Source organism: Canis lupus, chromosome 22 (genome assembly GCF_003254725.2).
Source record: "Canis lupus dingo isolate Sandy chromosome 22, ASM325472v2, whole genome shotgun sequence".
Classification (NCBI taxonomy): domain Eukaryota; kingdom Metazoa; phylum Chordata; class Mammalia; order Carnivora; family Canidae; genus Canis; species Canis lupus.
Window position 1 is genome coordinate 492,328 of NC_064264.1, and position 27,188 is coordinate 519,515.

General features: G+C 35.3%; 1 protein-coding gene across 3 annotated transcripts in view; it reads left to right on the forward strand.

Moving 5' to 3' along the window:
* The window catches only part of INTS6 (integrator complex subunit 6), a 90,722-nt gene that overhangs the window by 38,419 nt on the left and 25,115 nt on the right, over nt 1-27,188 (forward strand). For all 3 annotated transcript variants that reach the window (XM_025478396.3, XM_025478395.3, XM_025478398.3), the window contains 2 exons: nt 19,638-19,821; nt 25,577-25,702. In XM_025478396.3, coding sequence (XP_025334181.1) covers nt 19,638-19,821; nt 25,577-25,702 — 310 coding nt within the window. The remainder of the gene's footprint in view (nt 1-19,637; nt 19,822-25,576; nt 25,703-27,188) is intronic.

Sequence of the window (27,188 nt, forward strand, 5' to 3'; positions counted from 1 at the left end):
ACCTTCAAGGATTTTGAAAATCTTCTGGCAAGTTTATTTTTTAGGGTATTGGTTCAGCTGCTGTAATTAGATAACAGAAGTAGAGGCTTAAAAAGATGGAAAACTTTTTCTCTCCCATCAGAGACAGAATTAGTGGTCTGGGAGATAGGGTGGTTCTGCCCCAAACTGTTGTGTAGGCCCCAGTTTCCTTCTCTTTTGTCACTTAGTCTTTGCTTTTATCTGAATGATTGATAACTGGTTTTACAACACACTCTACCTAGTTCAACACTACAACTGAATTTCAGCCTGTGAGAAGGAGTAACGAGGAGGGCAGGCAGCCGCCTGGGTGAGCATGACCTAAAACTGGTATATGACAGCTCCAATCGGAGTCCATCAACTAGAACTTGACCACACTTACTGTAAGGCAGAGTGGGTGGCCATGTGTCTAGATAAAATTTGGGGGTCTTGATTGGCAAGAAGGGAGATTCATTTTTAAGATTTCCACTGAGACATTTCTGAAATAAAACATAAAGGATTTAATTTTATTTTAAAAGCTTTGGAACCTGCGCTCTAATATCACCACTTGTTCTAAGTTTATCTTGTGTATTTTTGCCCCAAACCTGGAATCATATCAGGTTCTGTGTATTAGGAAGTGGCATATGTAAATAAAGATGATAACCTGGGTTTTAGAGGTGGACTATTGAGTTGGTCATTGTTTTGAGGCCTTTTCAGTGGACAGAGAGTTAGGAAATACATTTTTTTTCCTTAAAACAGAAAATATGTCATGAATTTATACTAGCATTTCAATTAAAATGTAAAGTATGTATTTAAAATGTACTGGTTAAGGAGTGTGTTTATGTTATAAAGACTTAAGTTTGTTGGTTCTGCAGCTAATTAGAGGTGTAACCTAATACTCTTGTTCAAAGCTTTAGTTTCCTCAATTTTAAGATGAGGATAATGATAACTATATCTCATGGTTATTGTTGATTAAATTAGATAGTGCTTATGACATTTTACTGTTTTTTTTTTTTAAGATTTTATTTATTCATGAGAGACACACAGAGAGAGGCAGAGACACAGGCAGAGGGAGAAGCAGGCTCGATCCCTGGACCCTGGAGTCACGACCTGAGCCAAAGGCAGGTGTTAGGGCAGCCCGGATGGCTCAGAGGTTTAGCGCCACCTTCGGCCCAGGGTGTGATCCTGGAGACCCGGGATCGAGTCCTGCATTGAGCTCCCTGCATGGAGTCTGCTTCTCCCTCTACCTGTGTCTCTCTGTCTGTCTGTCTCTCTATCTCTGTGTCTCTCATGAATAAATAAAATAAAATCTTTAAAAAAAAAAAAAAAAAAAAGGAAGGCAGATGTTCAACCACGGAGCCACCCAGGCGTCCCAAGACATTTTCCTGTTTTTATTATTCTCCATCACATTCCAAAAAGAGAAACTTCTAATTCTTGTAGGGATCAGAGAAGACTTCCTCATGAAGGCACCATTGGTACTTTAAAGAAAGATGGAATTTTAATGGGATAGAGAAGTTTTTGGAAAAGTATCAGGACAAGAGACTAGCTCAGGGAGTTGAGAGAGTGTGATCTCCATTAATAAACACTGCAGCATAGGATTTTGTTTTGACCTTTAAAAAACAAAGAAAAGAAAGCAAGCCATTTTTCCTTCATAGCGTTTACCATAATGTCTATTACTTAGTAATCTGTGTGTCTATCTGGCTAATGTCAACCAGCCTTCCTGCCCCAGAAAGGCAAGAACTATCCTTTCTAACCCCAGTGCCTGGCATAGAGTAGTTAACTCTGTTGATATTCATACCATGAACGAATTTTTACAGCATTTATAAATACTACAAAATTTAGCATGTGATTATATACATATATTATCTTTCTGCAGTTAATTCATAAGTGTGATGTTATCCTTAGCCCTGCTATAGTTTAGGAACTACTAATTGACCTAATTTCTTTAAAATCAATAACTTTTAATTCTCTGCAGATTTTTGCCACTTATTCATTTACTGACAGCATTAATTCTTCATATATTTTTACGAAAAGAATGAGTTAACAAATGAGTTTGCTAATACTATAGTCTACTTGGATCCAGTTCTCAGCCATGTTATGAACTATATGCCTAGTAACTTACTGTTAATAAGAGATTAAAGTACCTAAAGTACTCCTTAGAGTAAAGACACTGTGATGCTTCCATTTTGTTATATTGCATTAAATGGAAAAGAACAGGATACATAGTTATCTAAGACAGAAGTCCAGTACTCCCATGGATTGTGTGTATGTGTGTGTGTTCACGTGTGCACATGTACACACATCTTGTCTGGTCCATGGAAAAGACTGAGAATGAGTATTCTCACCTGGATCTTTAGAAAGGCATTCTTAGAAAGGAGGCAGCATTTTATGGTATAAGACCCCAGGCTGCAAACTAAATTGCATATGTATTCTAGAACCTTTTTCTTTCCTTTTTTTAATTTGTCACTAAATATATGGTCCTCCATTTGTACTGGCTTATATTTCCTTTGTTGTTGTTTTTATTGTCTTTTTTGTTTAGCCACAATGTATATACAATAAAATATAGTACTTTTAAGTATAAAACTTGATGAGTTTTGATAAAAGTGAATATCATGTCAACAGCATGATCATGATATAAAGTATATATCTACCATTCCAAAAAAATTTTCTTGTGCTGTGTCCCTTTGCAGTTTATTTCTGTCATCATCTCCTGGAAACAGCTGATCTGCTTCCTGTCACTCTATCTATGTCTATCTAGTTTTGCTTTTTCTAGAATGTCATGTAAATGGGATCATAGAATGTATAGTCTGTTGGGTCTTGCTTTTTTCACTTAGCATAATGCTTTTGAGATTCATCTATATTGTTGCATGTTTCAGTGGTTTGTGCCTCTTAATTGTTGGGTGATACTCCAGTGTATGCCATACTACAGTTTGCTTATCCTCTTACCAGATGGAAGATTTATGTTTTTTGTTTGTTTGTTTTCTTTGACCATTATGAATAAAGTCACTGTGTATTGGCAGACGGGTCCTTTTATGGACATAACTTTTCATTTCTCTTGGACATATACATAGGAGTACAGTTGGTGGGTGATAAAATATATCTAACTTTATAAGAAACTGGCAAACTGTTTACCAGGGTTGCCGTACTAGTTTTGCATTTTCACTGGGAATATGAGAGTTGTAGTTGCTCTGCATCTGTCCAACACTTCAGTTTTTTCAGTCTTTTAAATTTTAGACAACATGGTTTATGTAGTGGTATCTCAATTTGGTTTTAGTTTGCATTCCCTAATGACTAATGGTGTTGAACATCCTTTTGTGTATTTATATGTCACCTGTATATCTTCTTTGGTGAAGTGAGTGTTCTCATCTGTGGCCTATTTTTTATTGGATTATCTTACTTCATTGAGTTTTGAGAATCTTTGACATATTCTGGATACAAGTCCTTTTTGTTGGATACATGTTTTTCAAATATTTTCTCTCAGCCTATGGCTTTTTCCTTCTTTACAGTGTCTTTTGAAGAGCAGAAGCTTTAAATTAATTTTTTTCTTTTAGAGTTGTGCTTTCTGTATCCTGTTTCAGAAATTTTTGCCTAAATCAATGTTACTAAGATTTTTCTCCTGTATTTTCTTTTTCTTTCTTTCTTAAGATTTTTTTATTTATTCATGAGAGACACAGAGAGAGAGAGAGAGGCAGAGACACAGGCAGAGGGAGAAGTAGGCTCCATGCCGGGAGCCCGAGGCAGGACTTGATTCTGGGACCCCAGGATCACACCCTGGGCTGGACGCAGTGCTAAACAGCTGAGCCACCCAGGGATCCCCTCTCCTGTATTTTCTTGAAGGAGTTTTATAGCATGATCTCTTACTTTTAGGATCATGATTCATTAGAATTTATATGTCTCATGGGAGGAAAGTATTGAGGTTCATTTTTTGATGCATCATTAACTATAATCCTATTAGTATTATTTGTTAAAAAGATAATCCTTTCCCCATTGCATTGCTGTGGCAGCTTTGTTGAAAGTCATTTGGCTAGTTGTAACGGTTTCTGGGCTTTCTGTTTTGTTGATTTCTATGTCTTTTGCTGGGTACAGCACTGTCAGTCTATTATTTTATAAATCTAGAAGTCAGTTTAAGTCTTCAGTTTGTTCTTTTCCAAAATTGTTTTATCTATCCTAGGTCTTTTGAGTTTCCAAAATATTTTGGAATTAGTTTGATAATTTTTACAAGAAAGCTTGCTGCATTTTCTTTTAAGAAAGCTCTAAGACCAACGAGGGGTGTGAACTTAGAATGTCAAGATCAAGCGTTGCATGCTCTACTAGACTGAGCTAGCCAGGCACCCTGCCTACTATAATTTTGATTGAAATTACATCAAATCTGTAAGTTAATTTGGAAAAGTGGACACTTTATTATTCTAATTCATGGAAATGGTAATCTCAGATTTTTTTAGTCTAATTTTTCTCAGTGATTTTTATTGTTGTCACTCTGTTTTGCCACAGATATTTTGATGCAACTGTTCATTAGTCTTTACTTCCAATTTCTGATTGTTGCTTGCACATAGAGTTGATCTCTCTATTTTGACCTTATATAACCTCTTATTTTTCTAAATTCACTATCCTACAGTAGCTTTTTGGGAATTTTTTTTGCATACAGAATCATGTTGTTTGTGAATATAGACAGTTTTACTTACATGTTTTCATATCTGTGTGCTTATTCTTTTCTTGCTTAATGAATGTGCTGGTAAATGTGATGAGAATGGACATCTTTGCCTCGTTCTTGATCTTGGGGGATGAGGTGGGGAGTGAAACCTTTCACCGTGTAAGTGTGTTGTTAACTGTAGGTTCTTTGTATATTCTTTTTATCAGATTGTGGAAGTTCTCTTTTGTACCCAGTTTGCTGAGGTTTCTTTTTTAATCACGATTGGATATGGAATTGTCAAATGTTTTTAATGCATATGTTCAGATTATCATATGACTTTAAGAAAATCTTCTTAATGTAGTGAGTTACACTGATTAGTTTTTGATGTAAACCAACAGTTTTTATGTATGTACATATATTTGTGTGTGTATCCTTGTTATATATTCTGTAGATGAGGAAGCTAATATGCAAAAGTTGTGATGTAAGTAAGCAAACAGTAGGAACGCAGAAAGCAGTAATTTGAATTATTTGATCTAAAGTCTAGCAGGAAAATAGTTTTTTTAGTAAGGTGATCATATGTGGCATAGTGTGAACATTAGATGGGAATTCAGATAAGTAACAGGATGTAGCAAAATGGGAGAACATAGGTTTAAATATTGGTTTTTCCCAAAACCTGCAATAATTTGGACAGATGTATCAATCTCTTTATGGTAAGGCTTCTTTACCCTCCTCCTACTCCCAAATGATAATTCTATGTTGCTTTGATTTTTAAGAAACATTATCTACCCATTTTCTGCCCTCTTCAGTTTTTTTGAAATCAGGAGAAATGTGTTAGCTCTCAGCAGGGAGGTAACCTGTGGTGGACTTCTATCTGGTAGTGTCTATGTCAGTGCATATTTTAGGCATAGATGTGGGTCATTTAGCTATCACTCAGGCTGAACTATTTGCTTTGCTAGCACCTCATGTCAGGTGAAATTTTTATATTCTATAAGAGTTAAAATGTTTCAGTTTAATGTGAACGTTTGGCTAATAATTACATTTACACAAGGACTAGTAATAAGGGCAAGATTTCCTTCCCATTCTCATTTTTCTTTTCACAAAGGCTTTTAATTACTTGCATTTTTAATTGTGTTTATTCACGCATATCCAGTTTTCAAAACTTTTTATTATGGAACTTTCAAATATATATAAAAGTAGGGAAAATAAAATAATCATCAAGAACCTTTATCCAGCTTTAATTGTTACACACATTTTATTGGTCTTGTTTTTTATCTGTTCTGCCCCTACTGCCATATACATTTTTAGGGGGGAATATTTTATCTATCTAATATTTACTTATTGATTTTAAAATACTTCATTTGGGGCAGCCCGGGTGGCTCAGTGGTTTAGCGCCACCTTCGGCCCAGGGCCTGATCCTGGAGACCTGGGATGGAGTCCCACATTAGGCTCCCTGCATGGAGCCTGCTGTTCCCTCTGCCTGTGTCTCTGCCTCCGCCCCCCCCCCCCCCCCCCCCCCGTGTCTCTCATGAATAAACAAAATCTCTTTAAAAAAATTAAGACTTCATTTATCTTAGAGAGAGAGATACACCCCATGTGTATAAGCAGCAGGAGGAGCAGAGGGGGAGGGGGGGAGGGAGAGGATAAGAATCTCGAGTAGACTCTGCACAGAGCTCAGAATCACACATGGGGCTTGATCTCCCAATGCTAAGAACATGACTTGAGCCAAAACCAAGAGTCAGTTGCTTAATGGACTGAAGCACCCAGGTGCCTTGGGAATATTTTAAAGCAAATTGCAAACACTGGATCATTTCACTCACAAATACTGTATGTATCTTTAACATAAGATGGACGTCTAAATGTATCTGTCTACATCAGCAGTGTTCTATAGCCCCGTGAGACATTAATATATTTTAACATTTTGTTGAACTTAAATTTTTTTTTTAAGTGAACTTTGCCTGGTGTGGGGCTCAAACTCACAACCCTGAGATCAAGAGTCATATGCTCTACCCACTGAGCCAGCCAAGTGCTCCTAAATTTAATTTTTAAATGTAGTTACTTTTTAAATAAATTAATTTATCTTTATAGCTTCACAACAATTTTAAGGAGTCCAGTAAATAATAGTCCAATATCTAATCTATCTCCCAGTTTCCCTAATTGTTTCATAAAGGTTGACAGCTATTTGAATGAGAATCCAAACATTGTTCATACATTACATCTGATTGTTATATATTTTTAGCTAGAAGTTTCATAAGTTTAACATAAATTTGGCTTCCTAATACTTGCTTGGAAAGTTTTAAAGAACTTATTGTAGTATGGCAAATTAACACTGAAATTAAAAAAAATACATATACAGTAGATTACCTAATGTACAATAGGCAATACAAATAAAGGCAGCTGAAACTACTAAAGTTTTGAGAAGTAAAACTTTCCCTAATTATAAAGAATTGTTGGGATCCCTGGGTGGCTCAGTGGTTTAGTGCCTGCCTTTGGCCCAGGGTGTGATCCTGGAGACCCAGGATCAAGTCCCACGTTGGGCTCCCCGCATGGAGTCTACTTTTCCCTCTGCCTGTGTTTCCACCTCTCTCTCTGTCTCTCATGAATAAATAAATAAAATCTTAAAAAAAAAAAAAAAGAACTGTTACTGAGGAATCAAACATGTGACCGAAGTCCACCTTTCAAAGAGAAGCGTTATCTAATTTAGTAATTTATAAATGAAATAAAAAGAATACAATAATCAAATGGAAATGCAAACGAAACCCTGCTAGTCTTCAATATACCTTGAATTTATACTTTTCAAACAGAAGGTGCTAGTGAGGTCAAGAGCTTAACAAGCTATGATGTTCTTAACTTCTAAAGGCCAAAGGGACTGAGAAGAACCTTTAGACACATTGTAGAGAAGACTTATGATACTGAAACTCTGGTATGGAAGAAGAGAGGAATATGAAGCTGTATGGATAATTGTGTGCTGTTGTTGCAAAAAATTTTATATACATTAAATGTTAAATTTTGGGGAACCAAAGAAATTTGTTAAATTGGTGATATGCCTTAGAATCACATGTTGTAAGTAATAGGTGTGTTGGTAGGTTAAATGAGATGATTCAAGCAGGATGTTAATCAAAACTGTAGCACAGAGTTCAAATTAATTGTCAGGTTGTTAACCTGCTATGTATTTTGGGGCAATATTTGTTATAAACAAGAGGTCTTTAAGCTTTATCTCTCTCTGTTTCTTGGAATTATCAAGAAAATTATCAAGAAAAGCTTGTTATTTTTAGAGGCGGGGGTATAGTCTGTTTCCAGAAGATAGGGACATATATAACATGCTGTGGAAGTCTTTTGATTAAGTTTTCTTTTTTTTTTTTTTAAACTTTTATTTATTTATGATAGTCACACAGAGAGAGAGAGAGAGGCAGAGACACAGGCAGAGGGAGAAGCAGGCTCCATGCACCGGAAGCCTGACGTGGGATTCGATCCTGGATCCCCAGGATCACGCCCTGGGCCAAAGGCAGGCGCTAAACCGCTGCGCCCCCCAGGGATCCCTTGATTAAGTTTTCATACTCAAAATGTTAAGTGTTCTCAGTTACCTCAAAAATAAATAGTCTCATAGTGATTCAGAAAGCTTTTACTATTTATTTTTAAAGTTTCTTTAGCAACGTGCTTTAAATTAAACTTCTGACCTAATACTTTATAATTTATTACAGTTTTAATATTGGGTTCTTTATAATTTGAGATATCATTAATAGTTGTGAGTAGTTACACATACATCTTTTGAGAAAAATACTTTTTGTGTCTGTATTTGAAACTTAGTAGTTTTTTTTTTTTTTTTTTTTTAAAGATTTACTTATTTACTTGTGATAGAGAGAGAGAGAGAAAGAGAGGCAGAGACACAGGCAGAGGGAGAAGCAGGCTCCATGCTGGGAGACCGACGTGGGACTCGATCCGGGGACTCCAGGATCGCGCCCTGGGCCAAAGGCAGGCACTAAACCGCTGAGCCACCCAGGGATCCCCAGTTTTGTAGTTTTTAAATAATTTATGCTTTACCATTTTGAGCATTTTTTAGGAAAGATTTTATTTATTTATTTGACAGAGAGAGAACTAGCACAAGCAGGGTTTGCTGCAGTGGGAGAGGGAAAAGCAGGTTCCCCACTGAGCAGGGAGCCTGATGTGGGCTCAATCCCAGGAACCCGGGGTCTCTACCCAAGTTGAAGGCAGACGCCCAACTGACTGAGCCATGCAGGCATCCCTATTTTGAGCATGTTAAATCATCACTTAAATAGTAGAGGTAGAGAAAGTGTCAGGGCCTTAACACATATAAAATAGACACATAGTCTATTTTTTCATCAATAATTGTTTTTGGTATTAGTCCCTTGCTTTTTGCTTTTATTAACCTGTTTCTTCCTCTCATTCCTATTCCTTTTGCCATCAGTCATCCTGGTGCTTTTCCTAAACTATTACATTAGCTCTCCAACTCGTCTTAGTTTTTTTCAGTCTGTCATGCCATGGTAGTAATGATTCTAAAGCACACAACTTGAGTGTGTTATTCTACTGTTCACTACTTTCAGTCGTCCACTAGATTCCTTAGTGCCCTTCACAACTTAGTCACCTTATTTATCCATACATCATTTATTTATTGAGCCATATTTATTGAGTTTCTTCTATGAAGCAGACACTGCGTTAGGCTTTGAGGATCAAATGGTGAGTAAAAACAAGCAGGAGCTCTGTCCCCTTTGGTCTAGTTAAAAAGACAAATGTTAGTAAAAATATCACATAGATAAAATAGAATTGAAATGATCATATATCCTGCAGAAGAGGAATATGTGCTATAAGAGCTTACAGTAGGGGTATACTAGATCTGGTCAAGGAGGTCAGGAAAAGCTAAGATCTGAAGAAATGAGTAAGATTTACTACACAAAAAGTGGGAAAGATGATCATATCAGGCAGAGGGATTGTATAAAAACTCTTTTCCCAAAGGGAGTGTGTTTTGAGAACAAAACTAGAAAAAGGCTAATGTGACTTGGTGCATAAAAGAAAAAGGATCATTGTATAAAATGGAAAAGAAGGTTGAGCTTGACTCTTAAGTGATATTTCAAAGGTTAAATCAGCCAGATTTGCTGACATATATTACATTTGGGGGTAAAGAAGAGGGAGGTAGCTTCTTGCAATACTGGAGAGTTTATAGTAGGATTCACTGAGCTAGAAATGTTGAAAGAGTGTCATTTTGGGCGGAGGATAATCATGACTTCAGTTTTGAATATTGAGTTTAAGGTACCTTTGAGCCATTCAGGGAAAGTGTCAAGTTGGCAGAAGACTATTTGGTGCTTGGAAGAAAGATCTAGGCTGGACATACAAAAATGTTTTATATTATCTGAGTATAGATAGTAAATGGAGCTGTAGGCAGATGGGTTGTAAATTGGCCAAGCCTTAAAACTTACAGCCTTGAGGATCTCTAGCAGTTGATGGTATTGAAGGTTGAGTGCAGGTTGTTGGTGAAAGTAGAAAGAACAGCTAGAGAAAAGGAAGAAAACCATGAGAATATTCCAGTATGAAAGCCAAGGGAGGAGTGCCTCTTTAAAGAGTGGTCAGTAGTTTTGAATGCTGCTGGGAAACTAAACATGAAAAATCTCCACTAGATTTAATGGCACCATTATCTATTTCTGTATAACAAATCATCATAAATCTTAGAGGCTTGAAACCAATGATTTATTATTTCTCAAGATTCTGTGGGTTGATTTCATTCAGCTGGGTGCTTAACTGGGGCTGGAACATTGAAGACGACCTTTTTTGTAAGTCTGGGGCTTTGGTGCTCATTGTGGCCTGGCACTTGGCTGCTTGTCCCTGTGGCTTCTGTCTCCATATGATGTCTCATCAGTCAGTGTGGTCTAGTTCAAACTTCTTCACCAGTGGCTGGTTCCCAAGGGGGTGATAATGAAGCTGGGAGGCCTGTTAAGACTTAGGCCTGGAACACTTTCCATACTTGTCATTTACCACAACGACCCAAAAAAGATCATGGGTGACTTAGTGTGGGAATTGTTTTAGTGGACTGAAGAGACTAGGGAATGACTAGTAAATGATGAAAAGTTCCTTGTCATTCCTTTATATTTTCTCTAAACCTGACCAAATAGTCTATTAATCTTCTGAACACTTCTAATTTTTCCCCCTCATATACTCCCTTTCCCTGAATAATGTTCCTCTATCTCCCCCATATTAGAGCCTTACCCAAATAAATAAATAAATAAATAAAGCCTTACCCATTGTTTTTTCTTTAAAGTACTTATTTGAGAGAGACGGGTGGGGGTGTGTGTGCGAGCAGAGTTGGGTAGGGGGTCAGATGGAGAAGGAGAGGGGAGGCAGATTCCGTGCCTAGCACAGAACCTGAAGAGGGCCTCAATCCCACGACCCTGAGACCTTGAGATATGACCTGAGCCAGAACGGAGAGTCAGACACTTAACTGACTGAGCCACCCAGGCACCGCTAAAATCTTCCCCATTCTTAAGGGTTTTCTTAAAATATTCAGTTTTTCTCCTTCTTTGTATTTTACTCTCCAGCAGCTTTGAATTTTAATTTAGTTTTTCATTCTAGTATTTGTCACCTCATATTTTTTATTATGATCTTTACTCTTCACATTAACACCCCCCAATCTGCAGAAAGTTCTGGGTTCTTAGTAAACTTTTCATTCTCCTAACTTATTCAGGTGCTGGTTTTTGTGAGCCTTCCTTACTTCATCTCCCAGATAATCACTTATTCCTCTGGACCTCATGCATGCTGTTACTGTTGTATATATCATAACATGTTACATTTATTTATTTACATGTTCTTGAAGGTAGGAAATTACAGTGATTTATGTGTTGCCTTTCATTAAATATTTCCTGAATTGTAGCTTGATGTGTGATTTCCATTCTTTTTTTTTTTTTTTTTAAAAACCCTCACATGATAACAGTTAAAAATTATATACTAATAATGACCTAAGTACTTCTTTGATACTGTGCCAAGTTCATTGGTACTATTAACTATAAAGAAAAGTAATGGTTAGGTGTGTGAGGTAAAAGGTTTTTGCAAGAAATAGGGGCGCCTGGGTGGCTCGGTCAGTTAAGTGCCTGGCCTAGGCTCAGGTCATGATCCTGGGGTTCTGGGATCAAGCCTCGCATCAGGCTCCCTGCTCAGTGGGGAGCCTGCTTCTCCCCCTCCTTCTGCCTACCACTCGGCCTGCTTGTGGGTGCTCTCCCTCTCTGTCAAATAAATAATCTTAAATTTTTTTTTCAAGAAATAATATATAGTCATGTTCTTTGTATCTCTGAATAAGGCAAGAATTTGGGGGTTATCTTCTGTGTAGGCCTAAGTGACAGTACATCCTCTTGTAAATTCTTATTTATGAGTATTGTACACTGAGCTAGGGGGGAGTACTTGTTACGGCTTCAACATAGGGAATGGTTGTTTCTCCACCCCCTTCTCTAGGTGTCAGGTTTTGTAGCTCATGTCTGTGGGCACTTGCAAGGGTCATAGAGATTAAGTACCTCCGTAGTAAGACAGTAATCCTCCCGGCTCTTGAGGATAAGGCTACTGCTGGTTTTATGACCTACCATGAACATTACCATAGAATCTGTGTTTGTGTGTTTGCATTCACATCTGTATGTGCATTGGGGTGAGGGGAGCACAGGGCTTATTGGCAGGACTGACAGGTGCTTGTGCTCTGACTGCAGCCCTCACAGTGCCCCTCTTACTCTCGTACTTATGCTTTGTGAATGAGAAGGACCTCATTTATTTCATTTGACGATGTGGTGGGAGGTGGGGCAGGATGCAGAAAAGAAGAATAAGATCCTTCTCCCTGTGCTCTCTCAAACTGGTGGGATAGGTAACAGGTCATTAAAACATAAGGTGGAAAGTATGATTATTAAAGAACTTATTGTTTGGATTACGTGAATAATAGAACCAGTTGGCAAAGCATCCAAGTGTCAGGGGGAACCCGAAGTGTTGGTACAGATCTGTCAGTCTTGACTTTTCATGGTTGGCTCTGATATGGTCATCATCCAGGAGCTAGTTAGGTTGTGTACCAGGAGAAATCTCCTTGGTTCCTGAATTAAAGGTGTTTTAAAAAATAATTTTATTTTCTTTGACTGCTCATTTTTATTTTTAAATTCTGGAAGTTTAAAAAATAAGTAGTATTGTGTAAGAATTCTGGTTATCTGAGGCTGAGGTTTTATAATAGTTTCTCTTAAAGTGAGCTAGCTCTAAAACATATTATTTGCTTTGGGATAGTCCTAATTAAGTCTTGACACAATGCCATGCTTTGGTAGGTGCTCAGTGAATAACATAATAATTCAAATTTAAGTTGAGCCTTAGTCCATTCTTAGCACAGTCACAAATAATTAGGATCTGAACCATAATCAAACACAAAATAGCTGAATAAAGGAGGAATTGCACCTAATCTGTCCTTTACTTTTTGTACCTATGGAGAAATAAATTTTATTTTTTTTTTATAAGAAGTTCAGGAAAGACTCAAAGGTGAGAAGGCAGTAAGATAGATCTCCAAAGGAAAGAAGGAAAAATAGGACAGTCTTCCTAAATCTAAGTTGGAGTTACATTTCCTTTTTCTGTCAGCTACCAAGATAATTACATAAAATGTCTAGAATGGTGAAATCAGTGAAATGAATCATTTAAAATAATATAGAGGGGCACCTGGGTGGCTCAGTCGGTTGAGCATCTGATTCTTGGTTTCAGCTCAGGTCACGATTCTTAAGGGTAGTGGATTGAGCCCCGTGTCAGGCTTTGCACTCAATGTGGACTCTGCTAGAGCTTATCTCCCTCTCCCTCTCTCTCCTGCCTGCCAACTCTTTCTCTCTCTCTCTGTCTCTAAAATAAATAAAATCTTGAAAAATATATAGTAAAATAATATAGAAAACTTCAGTTGTATACAAGTAAAAATAAAACGTTGTTCGTATAAACATTTTTTTTTGTTTATTAGACCAGTATAATCTTAAGAAGCCCTATGTAAGACCAGTAATGTCATGATTATGGGAAAATTATTGTATTATTGAAATTACATATGATTTAGACAATTCTTAAAATTCGTAGTCCGTACATGGTCTAAACGTGATTACATAGTAGGGATTATTTGAGTATGTATCCTCCAAACACAGGTCTTCTGACATGGAATCTTATATTACAATTTATGTCTAAAATGGGGATAATAATAGTACCTATCCTGTTGGTTTGTTATAAATATATGAAAAGCTGCTCATAGAATGCTGCTTGATGCATAGTAAGTGCTCAGTATCCTAACTAATTATTGCTTATTTTTATTGTTGTTATTCCTCATGCACTTGGGATTTGGGAGAGAACACGAAGAAGAAAATATATTGCTGCCTCTTTACATTGGATAAAAGAGTAATGAGGGGGAAAGCATTGGATGCTTTATAAAAAACAATCTATATTGTTTATAAAAATATACAAATTAGTGGTTTAAAGTCACTAGATTTTCAAATGGATGATTTAAAATTTTTTTCTAGGAGTTACTAGAATTAACTAGGAGTTAGAATTATCTAGGAGTCTAGAATTATTTTTATAGTTAACGTTTTCTTTTTTCCATTTAATATATATATTTTTTAATTTGGATATCTTGGAGCACCTGGGTGGCTCAGTTAAACATATGCCTTCTGCTCATATCATGATCCTAGAGTCAGGCTCCCTGCTCGGTCAGGAGTCTGCTTCTCCCTCTCCCTTTGCCAGCTGTTCTACCTGTGCTCTCTATGTCAAATAAATAAATAAAATCATAAAAAAAATTAAATAAAATTTGGATATCTTAACACTTTTAAAAATGTTGATGATGGTTTCAATAATGGTTAGGCAGTATGATGAAGTGGTTAGGAACAGAGTCAAGGGCCAGACCCACTGGGTTTAAATTCTGTCTCCTTAATAACTATTTACTGTATACCTTCCAGAAGGCTATTAGAATTCTTTGTGCCTCCGTTTTTATCATTTGTAAATAGAAATTGTATAGTGCTTGTCTCACTTGTTTATTTTGTGGGTTAGGTGAATTTATATATATATATATATATATATGGTTTAGAACAATGTCTGCCATATAATTGTAACTATAACTGTTGTTAATGATTAATTTTTTTAGCATTATCAGTTTAGACATTTAACTTTGAATACTCTTATGCTAAAGTTTCCTGCAGTTAAGTCTTATAAAACTATTTTCCTGCCTAATGTTTAGAAATAAGCTAATAAAAATCTTTGTAGCTGTATTGTGATTTTCTTGTAGCTTATCCTCCAACACATCTCTAAAACAAATTCCTTTAGGAACATGATCCCTTTCCTAGAAACTCTTTGAGCGGTAGGACCATATTTTATTACGCATCTTTAAATACCCAGAACCTGAACATGCCTAATACTTCGTAGGTGAGTAAAAAATGATGACTGGAAAAGCATGCATCGTTTTCAGGGAATAATCTACCTTTTGCAGTATATTTTAATAGCCAGTCAACGAGAACTCTTTGTTAGAGTTCTAAAAAATGTGGGACCTTTGGGGTTTGTGATTATACTCTAATCTACTCTCAGTTGAAGCCTATATGAAGTTTTCTTGCATTTTGATTTTGTGTAAAACGTAATAGCTACTTGAATGAACATTTCATTTGCCTTTGGCAGTTATCTTCATATTAACATACTCATATTCTGGATAAGAATAAATGACACAAAAGTTCTTTATCTGTTGAGTTTTGTTCTTGTTTGTTGCAGATTTTTAAAAATTTACTGAATGAAACAAACTGCATATTGATAGTAGTTCCCTTTGTTCCTCTACTCAGTGTTAACTTTCTTCCCTCTTACCCATCCCACTTCATCATGAATTTGGTCTGTAGCTTTTTAGTTCATTTTTCTTGCTTTTATTACATGTACATGTTATACATATATAAAACTACATTAAGTAATTGTACTTACAGATGCTTTTCTGTGTGTGTCATTTTGCATCTTGCTTTCTTTTCATCTGATACTGTTTTGATTCATAAGTGGATTCACACTTACAGTGTTCCTCAATGTAAGAAAAAAGGTGACATCCTAGAACAGCAGAGAAAAGATGTTCTTTTCAATAGCATGCCAATTGGATACCCATTTGAGAAAAAAAAAAAATCTACCTTCACTTCTGCCTCATTGAACAAACTCAATTCCAGGTATATTTCAGGTTTAAATGTAGGTGGTAAAATAATAAAACCTTTAGAAGAAAATATAAGAAATTTACATGATCTGTGGGGGCACAAAAAATACTAATCATGGAAGAAAAAAAAATTAATAAATTTAATTTATCAGAAGATACCACTAAAATAGTAAAAAAGGTCACAAATTAGGAGAGGATATTTGCAGTATGTATATCTAATAAGGGATTTATCCAGAATACATCAATATTTTTTCAAATTAATAAAAAAAGGTAACTCAATTTTTAAAAAAAGTAAGCAGATGACTTTAACAGGTATACCAAAATTTCTTTCTGTGTATACCGACAGAAATGGGTACTAATGTTTTTCATAAAAACATGCTGTAATTTTATAGTTGTACTATTAATACTAGAAACAAACTAGAAACAACCCAAATGCTTCTCAACAACAAAAAAGAAACTCCAGTACCTATTCTCTCTCTATTCCTTTGTCCTTCTCTCTCTCATACTTGCATGCTATATGGCAATGGGGATGAATGATCTACACCTAAACAGGCAACAGGGAATCTCATCCCTGTAATATTGAATGGAGGAAGCAATAAACCAAAGAGACCATATTCTATGATTCCATTTATAAAAAGTTCAAAATTAGAAAAAACTAATCAATTGAAGAGGGATAATGACTGGTGGGATATAAATTACTACTTTTCTGTTTCTTGATAAAAATGCTAATTTCATAAGGACATTCATATTGTGAAAATTCATCAAGCTATACATTTATGATTTATATTCTTTTATATATGCATGCATGAATTGTATGTATGTTTTATTAAAAAATACTCTTTTGAGATCTGTGCATGTTGAATCTTAGAGGTTGAGTTTATTCATTTCAACTCTGGTTTATAAACAGACCACAGTTTATTTATCGATTCCCTTATTGGACTTATAGGTTGTTTCCTGTTTTCCTGTTTCAAATAATGCTGTAGACATTATTTCTTTTCCAGTATTCTTTTATGTGGCTGCTTGTAAAAATATCTGAGAGTTTCTCTAAGATCTATAACTAGAGGTGGCGTTGCTCAGTCCTGGTGTATGCTTACCAGATATTATCAAATTGTTTTCTAGAATGATTGTATGTAGGAGTAATGGAACGTTTCCACTGTGCTATATATATATATATGTCATTTTTGTCAACCCTTAAAATTTTGCTACTGTGATACATGCAAAGTGATAAATCTTTGATACTTTAATTTGTGTTTTCTGGTCAACGGATTTCTGTAGGTACTTTTTTCCCCATTTTTCATGATTGGGAATTACCTACTTGTATTTTGCACATTTTTCTTATGGTTAATTTTATATTTATTTCTTGATTTATGTGCAATTCAGAAAGACCTGCATTTGTGATTTTTAACACATTGCTAGAATTTCAGCTGTAGATTTTAGATTTGGAGTAATTCAACCTTCTTAAGGATATTTTTCCTTCAGGCTCTTTGTTGTTTTCCTGTCCCTGTTTGCCTGCCATCATTCCTTCCAGCATTACTAGCACATTTCAGCTCTAGGGGATTTTTTTTTTTCTCTCCTCTTTTAATGAGAGAGGGTAGTAGTGATATGGGGAAGGAGAAATGATAAGTAGGAAAATAAATATTTGACAAGTTTATAAAAATGATAAAACTATGTATAAAATATGCTCATGATCAATCTTGATTGTTTTGTTTGTTTTACTTAAAATACTTTACAGATCTGATATTTCACAAAGGCCAGTTATTTTGTTGTATATTGTCTCCTTTGTAGATGCTTATTGTTTCCTGATTTGTGCGTTGTGTGTGTGTGTGTGTGTATACAGTTTGGATCTGTCATTGTCCTATCTGTTGCTTATATATGAAGTCTGCAGTGCGGTTATCCAGTGGATTCTTGAGACAGTTCCATATATTCATTATATCCCAGAGTAACTATATTAACAGTTCAAAATCCTCTTCCTCCAGTGGCACTTGTGATTCGATGTTTTTGTAATCTTAGAAAATGACTGAACACCCGGTAGTTGTGCTTCCTAGGTAACAGAGGTGGCTGGTCTGGAGTAAAGGAGATGGCGGAAACAGTGTTTTCTTCTTTATCTTCTGGCAGGGTATGGTAATATTATTAGCAAGGGCTTGGAGTTCCTGAGCTGTTTTCCAAGTGTCACAGAGCCTTTGAGGTCAGAGAACCTTCCTCACAGAACATCCTGGCCCAGATTTCTTCAGCATTCCTTCCTTACTGCCTCTGACTTCTGCCCTAAGTAGGATCAGTGCCAGAGGAAAAGCTCATGACTCCTGGCCATGGTCACAAAACCTGGGCTGATTTTGATCTTGCAGGGTATTCTCTTGGCATGAATCTTTGGGAGAGAGGTGCCAGTTTAGGAGAGCTTCACTAGGAATTCTCTTCTGAAAATAGACTCTCATTTTTTTTTAATGGTTTAATGTAACTCATGAAGAAACTTGAGTCTTAAGTTGGGTAGAATGACTTCAATCCCTAATTTATCACGTGCAGAAATCTTTTTTGAGGCGAGAAATAGAAAGGCTATAAGCTATACGGTTATGTTTGCTATATGACCAAAAAACAGTATAAACTTTGGCAGTGGGCAGCCTGGGTGGCTCGGCGGTTTGGTGCTGCATTTGGCCCAGGGCGTAATCCTGGAGACCCAGGATCGAGTCCTGAGTTGGGCTCCCTGCATGGAGCCTGCTTCTCCCTCTGCCTGTGTCTCTGCCTCTCTCTCTGTCTCTCATGAATAAATAAATAAAATCTTAAAAAAAAAAAAAAAGTCTTTGCTTTTGATTGCTTTGTCTCTTATTTTATAATGTTCTACCAAACCTTCCTCCTCTCTAATGTTTGCTTCTCACGCCACTGATTTATTGGAGAAGCCAGGTCATCTGTCCTGTAGGATGTTCCACTTGCTGGGCTTGACTTCCACCATGCTTCCTGTGGTGGTATTTAACTTGGTCCTGTGTCCCCAGGAGTCTCTGTAAACTGGCAGCTAGAATGAACGAAAGGCTTGATGAACTTCAATTCGACCTTTCCTTTCCTTTCCCCTTTTCTGTCAGTGCTGTGCACCTGATGTCACTTCTTGGTACATGTTGTCTGGTCATCCCCATTTAGTTACGCTAAGATTCGTATGTGGATTCCCTTGGTACTGTTACTCGCTTATTGCGGAGTTCCTATTAGAATCACTTCAGAGTCTTCTAAGATTTAGGAATTCAAGATTCTAATTTAGTATGTTTGATGGGGTTGGGGAAAGACATCTATTAAAAAAAATGGAAAATAAAAATCCCTCTACCTTTACTCAGAGTAAGAATCATTATTTTTAATATATTTAATATGTAATTAGAGTGACAAAATTTACTTTCATACAGATGCTTTGGGAATGTATGTTTTATCAAAAATGAAGCCTAATTAAAATTATTAACTGGAGATGTTTGAGGCTGCTGTGGTGTAATAGAAAAAGTACAGACTTGGACCCAGGAGGCCAAATCACTTATTTGCCCTGAGACATTTTTTAATCTAGAAAATAGGAATAATATATTTATTATAGACTTGTTTTAATAATTAAGTGAAATGATTTCTTTGGACGCACTCCAGCACCTGTGGTTAGTTGAATGGAAACCTAAAAAGCATTACAATAATAAATGTTTTTCAATTGAGGTCTTTAGAGTGAGAGCTTATGAAAATTGAAGTAATCTCTCAGGTGCTTATTTTAACCATATCTGTATAACCTTTTGTTTCTGAGCTTGTTTTTTGAGTGATAAGGGACTCATGATATATAGTTTTAATATATGTATAATTAATGTGGCCTTTTGGGAAAAACAGCACGTGGAATCTTACTTTTTCCTCCCTTATTTTCAGCTCCATTTACCTCTTAATTCTCCTTTGCCTGGAAGTGAATTGACCAAGGAACCTTTTCGTTGGGATCAGAGACTCTTTGCACTAGTGTTGCGGTTACCTGGCACCATGTCAGTAGAATCAGAACAGTTGACAGGTGTGCCTTTAGATGACTCTGCGATCACACCAATGTGTGAAGTGACAGGCGGTAAGTTTCTTTGCTGGCAGTAGTAATTCAGTGACTTAAGGCAGTTTATCTGAACGTTTTCAAATGTATATTTTAAAAACTCCATGTTTGGTTTTGTTCAAGTTAATGTTAGAAATGAGTAGACATATATGGTTTTAAAATTACATCGATGAACATCTATAATCTGATTTGAATGGGATTTAATATTATTGGATCTGAAATGAAGGGCCTTGTTTTCTAACCATCTAGAAAGTGCTGGTATTTCAAGTTGGTTGTTAAACTTCTGCTTTAAAGATGCTTTAAACTTCTTCTGTAAAGATGACCAGTGATTTACAAATGCAGAGTTATTTTCTGTGAAAAATGAAGAGAATTTTGAGAATCATCCCATTAACCATGTAATGATTAATGCCTGATTAAGGGCAATCTTCCCTAGAGGCGAAGAGGAAGCTAGACAGTAGAGTAGGTTAGAGGAACAGGTCAGCGAGATCTAAACCAGCTAGTTCAGGTAGTCACTATGTTAAGTGAACTCTTGAAAGAGAATATGTGAATAGACTCAGAACTTCTGTAATTGGGCAGCAGGTGGGTTAAATTCATACAGATATGTATTGGGTGTCTACTGTGTACCAAGCCCTGTTCCTTGTTTGGGACTGCAGTAGTGACTATGGCAGACAGTGGTGTTTGTGCTTTCGTGGAGCATTTTAGTTTCACCTAAGGGATACGATACTGAAATGTCTAAGTCTGGCATACCACTATTTCACCTTAGTCTCCAGACACAGTCAGTGCTCTGTTGAGACTCCACGATAGCCAGCTGTGTAAGTTAAAGGACAATATAAGGTTTAAGTAATATTTTAGGTGCCTTCGAAAATTTTCAGACAGAATGGGTACCCCATGCAGGTATGTGAAGTAGGTAAGTTAGGAAGTTATGTTTCACATTATAAAATGTTCCTATTTATAAGAGTACTTTCTGGTGAACTCTTATAATTCCTTCACAGTTTAATGTATTTTAAAAAAGGTATATACATACATTTTTAATGAGAAAAGCTATCTATCTAAATTTGAAAATTCACTGCTAATAATTGCTTGTGCATAGATGGTATTTTTCAGTGACAGTCTTCATTGTTTCTGTGGGTAGATTCATATTTATATTCAGAAAATACTAGTTTTCAGCTTCGAACTGACCCACTTGCTAAAATCCTGAACTTTTTTTTTTTTTCTTTAATAGCTCTAAGGTTTTTAATTAACAGATTGAAGGCCTTGAAGCTGTAATTTACATTACTGCCTTGGAAATTTTTTTTTTATTATACATTTCTTAGTTACAAAGTTATGGAATTATATGTACTGTAACTTTTGTTTTCTGGGGTCAAGAATATTCAGAGTATGAAATGAAGTGAGTGGTATAATCACAGAGGGTCTCTGAACCTGAGATATCATATAGTGATTAATAGCCTTGCCTTTGGGCAGTAATGTTCTAAAGCTGTTTTGTTTATTCTTGGAAAGGAACATCTCCAGAGGAGAATATTCTAAAGTCACCCTTGATAATATCTTCAGTGACCCAGAAACCTTACTCAAGAAACTTGGGAAGCTTCCCCAAATATACTTTCTGAATCTCTCCTGATGTAGTGGTTTATTTGCCTCTTTTCATGCTCTTGCTATAGCAGTAATGAGAAGCTGCTGAAATGCCACTCACCTTTTCATAGATATGAATAATGTATGTTTAAAATTATTTTAAAGAAATGTTTTCTAAAGAAAGTTTTGAGGATAAAACACTAGAAAAATAGAACAGAAAAGCTAATATCCAAATACATAATCACTACTAATAATTCCTGTGTATTTTTTAACTTAATGAAAGTAATATGTGCACATTTATTTTTCCTATTATAGAATAATTCATGTTCACTAAGAGAAAGTTGGAAGGAAATGTGCCTGTGTTGCCAAAATCATTAATAAAGTTATGTTTTCTATGTATACTTTAAAAAATTGAATAATTGTCATTGTAAGCATTTTTCTTTTATGATCAGGTAATTGATGAGTACTCTAACTGTTGTTGATGCAGGGAATATAGCAGGGATGATAAAGGTTACTTTTTGGACATTATGACAGATAAAATCATAAAATGAAATACTAAGAGTGCTACTTAGTTCGAAGAAGAAGTAGGATAAGAGTGTAGAGAGCAACTTGAGGCAGAGAATGCGTATCCTTGGGAGGTCTTTAAGGAGGTGACTTTTTTAAAACCATAAACCTAAAAGATATGCTTACATTAGTTTGAATCAATTTCCTATATTGCTTATCCTTGGAGATTATATTTGTTTAAAAAAATAAAACAACATTTATTCTTTGATAAATTACATCTCTAACCTTGATGTTAAAGCCACTTATTTTAATAGGGATTAATCAACCTTAGTTGTGTCTTAAAAATATTAATCCCTTTAAAATTATTGTTATGTGTTTACTGAGTCTTTGTTGTGGTAAAACTGACCTTTAGCATATTAATTTCAGGTGTATAGCATAATGATTCGGTCTTTGTATATATTGTGAAATGATCACCACAGTAAGTCTGCTTAACATTCGAGCAGAGATCTGAATAATGGAGTAAACCATACAAAGATCTATCTATGCAAAGAAAATAGTAAAGGAAGAAACACACTGTATTTTTGTGAGTGACAGGAAGGCTCATATGGCTGGAGCTTACATAGAGGAGGAGTAGGGAGTAATAGGTGGGTTTAGAGCAGTAGGCAAAGGCCAAATATTGAATAGCCTTTTAGGCTATAATAATATAGTTTTTATTTTCCAAGTGTGATGAGAAGCCATTGGAGGGCTTTTTATAGGAGGTGACATCTGATTCCTTTTTCTGAAAGATCACTTCAGGTGTTAGATGAGAATATACTGTATAGTAGCAAGAGTAGAGGCAGAGAGTCTAGTAAGCGGTGATAGCAGGCTGGTCTAAAGTGCTGGGTTCGGGGGTGATGAAAGGTTGTCTGATGCAAGGAAGAATTGAGGATGAAGGCAGAGGGCAGAATGAATCAAGGATTAGTCTTTAGATGACTCACTTGGCCAAATAATTGGAGGTGAATGACTGTAACATTGACTGAGATGGGGAGAAGCAGAAGTGCCTAATGGATACGATGGTAGAAGTCTTGAGGATAAAGAGCATTTTATAATAATCATAAGACTTCTAGAGTAGATAAATTTAACTTTCTTAGCCTCTATAAGAATTGTTGCCCAACTTATTAGAAGTATCTTTTTATCTATTCTCCATTTTACTGAAATGCTGGTGTAGTACACTTCTATGGGAAAATTTTTTTCACTTCTGCCTTTAGACTCACTATATTTAGTTTGATTTTTTTTTTAATGGACTCTGCATAACAGTAAGTGAGCCAGCTTCATGACTTGAAGGTGGGTGCTTGTCTCACAAATATAAGCAGTGATCACAGAAACTATGCTTTAATAGAGAGGGTCGTACATTATGTACAAGGGATGAGTTTTGATGTAGAGAATAAAAGAACTGTTGTACAATATATAGGCTCACTTTGCAAAGACAGCAGAATTTGCTGTACCCTCTTTAACTCTCAAAAGAATTAATGGATTTTTATTATTTGCCAAGTGACTCAAATTTATTAACCTTTTCTTTCATTTTCATAAAGCACCTTTGTAATTCTTTTTTATACTAAGATTATAACTCCTTTACTCATATTTTCCTAATCAATTAATTGATTCTGACACAGGCTAGAGGAGCAGAGAGAATTGCCACAATTTTACACTTAAAAATTTTTGCTTTTTAATGACTTTTTGGGAATATGCTTAAGTTTCATCAAATAAGACATTCAACCTTTTAATCTTCTAAATTCTTTGTATATCAAGATGATCAATCTTTATATCTATTGCTTTATGTATATGTTTGACTCAGAAAAAATAATTATCAGTTCTTTAAATAAGTGTCATTCAATGTAGGCAGTTGGTTTTAAATATGGATTTCAAATTAACATCATGATTTCCAGTAAACGAAGTATACCCAGATTAAAGTTTTTAATACCCTATAATGGTGTGAATCTTGGGTGTACTACTATATTAAATTTGGATAAATTAACCTCTCCCTGCTTTAGTTTTCTCATTTATAGAATGGAGAAAGTAACCTATACAGTTTTGCTAGGATTAAATAAATTAATATGATAAAGTGATTAGAACAGTACCAGGCACACAAAAAAAAAAAAAAAAAAAAAAGAACAGTACCAGGCACATAGACACTCAATAATTGGTAGGTATTTTTATGATTACGAGTACTATTATTGTGTACAGGTAAGTTGTTTGTTATTTGATACTTGTTTTTCTAAGTATAGCTGACTCTGACGATTTGAATCATGCTACTGCCTAATGTTTTCTGTTCTTAGTAGCCTTTAGCAAATGACATGCCAAGTATAAACTGATATGAGTAATTTGATAGGTCACATATAATGATAGCTGTGTTGTGGAAATAATTGGTGAAATCAGAAAAAAAGTAGGACTTTTCCATATTGAGCTTATTGCAATTAATATTGTAAGATGTTTGATTAAAGACTTTTAGTTGTAAAGGTTCTCAGCATTGGCTTGGATCAGTGCTTACGATAGAAATATGATATAAATTACATATGTAATTAGAAATATTAGAGCAGTCACATTAAAAAAGTGAAATTAATTTCAATATCTTTTGTGTAAGTCAAATACAAAGTATTTCAACATGAAACTGATATTTAAAAATTATTGAAATAGATTTTTTCATATTAACTTTACAAAATCAGGTATATATTTTATAGTTACTATACATCTCAGTTTGCACTAGCCATATTTCAAGATCTTAGTAGCCGTATGTGGCCAGTAATTACAGTATAGGATAGCATAGGTCTAGATAGAGTTATTGAAAATCCCTCCTTAAGAGATCTTTTTACTAGTATTTTTTCTTAATCACTAGCATTATAATGTTCTGTATTAAAAATCCGATAGGTTGGGGATCCCTGAGTGGCTCAGTGGTTTGGCGCCTGCCTTTGGGCCGGGGCATGGTCCTGGAGTCCCAGGATCGAGTCACGCATCGGGCTCCTGGCGTGGAGCCTGTTTCTCCCTCTGCCTGTGTCTCTGACTCCCCCCGCCCCCATCATGAATATATAAATTAAAAAAAAAAAAATCCAATAGGTTAAAAAAGGAAAATTTGTTTAGGATAGGTTAATTTCCAAGTATGCAAGCCAAATAAAATTCAGAAAAAGCACATGCTACTATCTATATGTTAAAGTGCAAATATGTAAAATATGCAGTAATTTCTAGCAGGCCAATTAAGTAATTGAGTATCTGCCATGTGCTTAGCATTACTCTTAGTGATAATACTTTTGTAAGCAGGAGTAAGATTTTGAAGGTTAGTTATTAGATGTTGTATATGTATATTAAAGATAAATATATTGGGTAATAGTTGGAGATAATTTTATATATGTATTTTAAGTTATATCCTACATAATATACATATATAGTATAATACATATATAAACATAGGTAATGTGATTTTTCATTATTGTTTGTTCAAGCCAAATTTCTATTTTCTGCACACCTACATGTAGAAGAAAAAATGTACATACTGTGATAAAATGGAATTGTTGGTTGATTGAAAATAAGTATTTTGTTCATTTTTTCCATAAGATAATGAAATAAAGTCAAACTTTGCCACAGAACTTCTGTTAATAGTGTCAGAAACCTAACTTTGGTTCTGTCTTGCTAAAAGTACAGATTTCTGCAACTAACTCTATTCTTTTTACCTCAGGCCGCTCGTACTCTGTATGTTCTCCAAGAATGCTTAATCAGTGTCTGGAGTCCTTGGTGCAGAAAGTACAAAGTGGGGTGGTAATAAACTTTGAAAAAGCAGGACCAGATCCTTCACCTGTAGAAGGTATTATTATACTCTTTTTATAGCCATTCTAAACTTAGTATCATTGAACTAGAACTGAAAAATTACTATGATTTGGTTTTAAGATTGATAAGGCTAAATTATTAAGATGACAAAATGGCTATTGGTAAAGAGGGAAGATAAAACAGGAAAGTCAAGGTAAACTGGTTCACTAGCATCACTTTCGTTTATATAGATTGTTCATAGCTTGAAATTTTATAGGAGCCAGAAATCTTCTTAGGCATTTACAGATTAGCAGCCTCATATTGCCTTTTTAGTAAGGCTACTTTGCCTCTCTCAAGCATATATGCCTATCCTGTGTCCCTTAATTCACAAGAGTGTTCAGTCCTAGGTGTTCAATTCCTAGTGGCATTTTTCCCAAGGATCAAACTGGTCAGAAACAAACAAATGGTTTGTGTGGTTACAAAAATGAGGAACCAGCCTTTGCTATTAATCTGGATTCTATTAACTCTAGTTAAGCCCCACCTGACTTTATTTTAATATTTTGTGATCATGAACTATTTATATTAGCCAGAAGGGTATAAAGGGTTGTCACATTAGAACCAGTGAACAGCTTACATCTGAGATCTTCTGTGTAGTAGGACATAACTTGTAACAAGATTTAGTCAATAATGACACTTGGCAGAGGTTGGTCCACTAGAGTGGGTAATTGGGAGAAGAGAGAGGTTTTAAGGATAAAAACAATGGGTACTCTCAGAGGGGGATAATAGGGAAAGAGCAGAAGATGGTAAGATTATATAAATTGTGTTACTGTGTCTGGTTTTTTAAAAAACAAACAAACAAGCCTTTTCTTAAATTGAATCATTAGACATGGAATGAATTTATTTTTAAATTATTTTAATATTTGGCTTAGAGTTAGGCATTAAGTAAATGTTTACTGAACCATTGAAGACAGTTGCAATTTTGCTAGAATTATTTTAAATTGAAGGTAGATGCTTTGAATGTTAAGTTTTTGCATGTTAAGTTTTTTGTTGTTTTGTTTTGGGTAATTAGGCTTTACTTATAAATAGTTTAAAGAAATCTTCATTTAGCAATACTTACCTACTATTTATTTACTAAGGCAAGTATGATGATGAAGAGATTGGATGTTTGCCCTTATCGTCTGATAGGGAAAGCATATCATTCATTAAAAAAAAATCTAGCATAAAGTAAGTTTCACATATTCTGAATGGGCAAGCAGAGGATACTTTGGGACCTCCTTTCAGCTCTTGAATTCATCATTGCAAATTGTTAGATTTTGAAGTATGGGTGGGATTTCAATGAATTCATCCATTGAATTTGCAGATTTTATTGTTTTGTGAATTGTAATCTAAATGTTAAATAGTCATGATAGTAGAGCCATTCAAAAGAAACAGGAAAATTCAGAATTGAACAAGTATTCTGATATCTTTATTAGTTTAAGTAACCATGGATATAATTTAACTTTCTAGGGATGCCTGGGTGGCTCAGTGGTTGAGCGTCTGCCTTT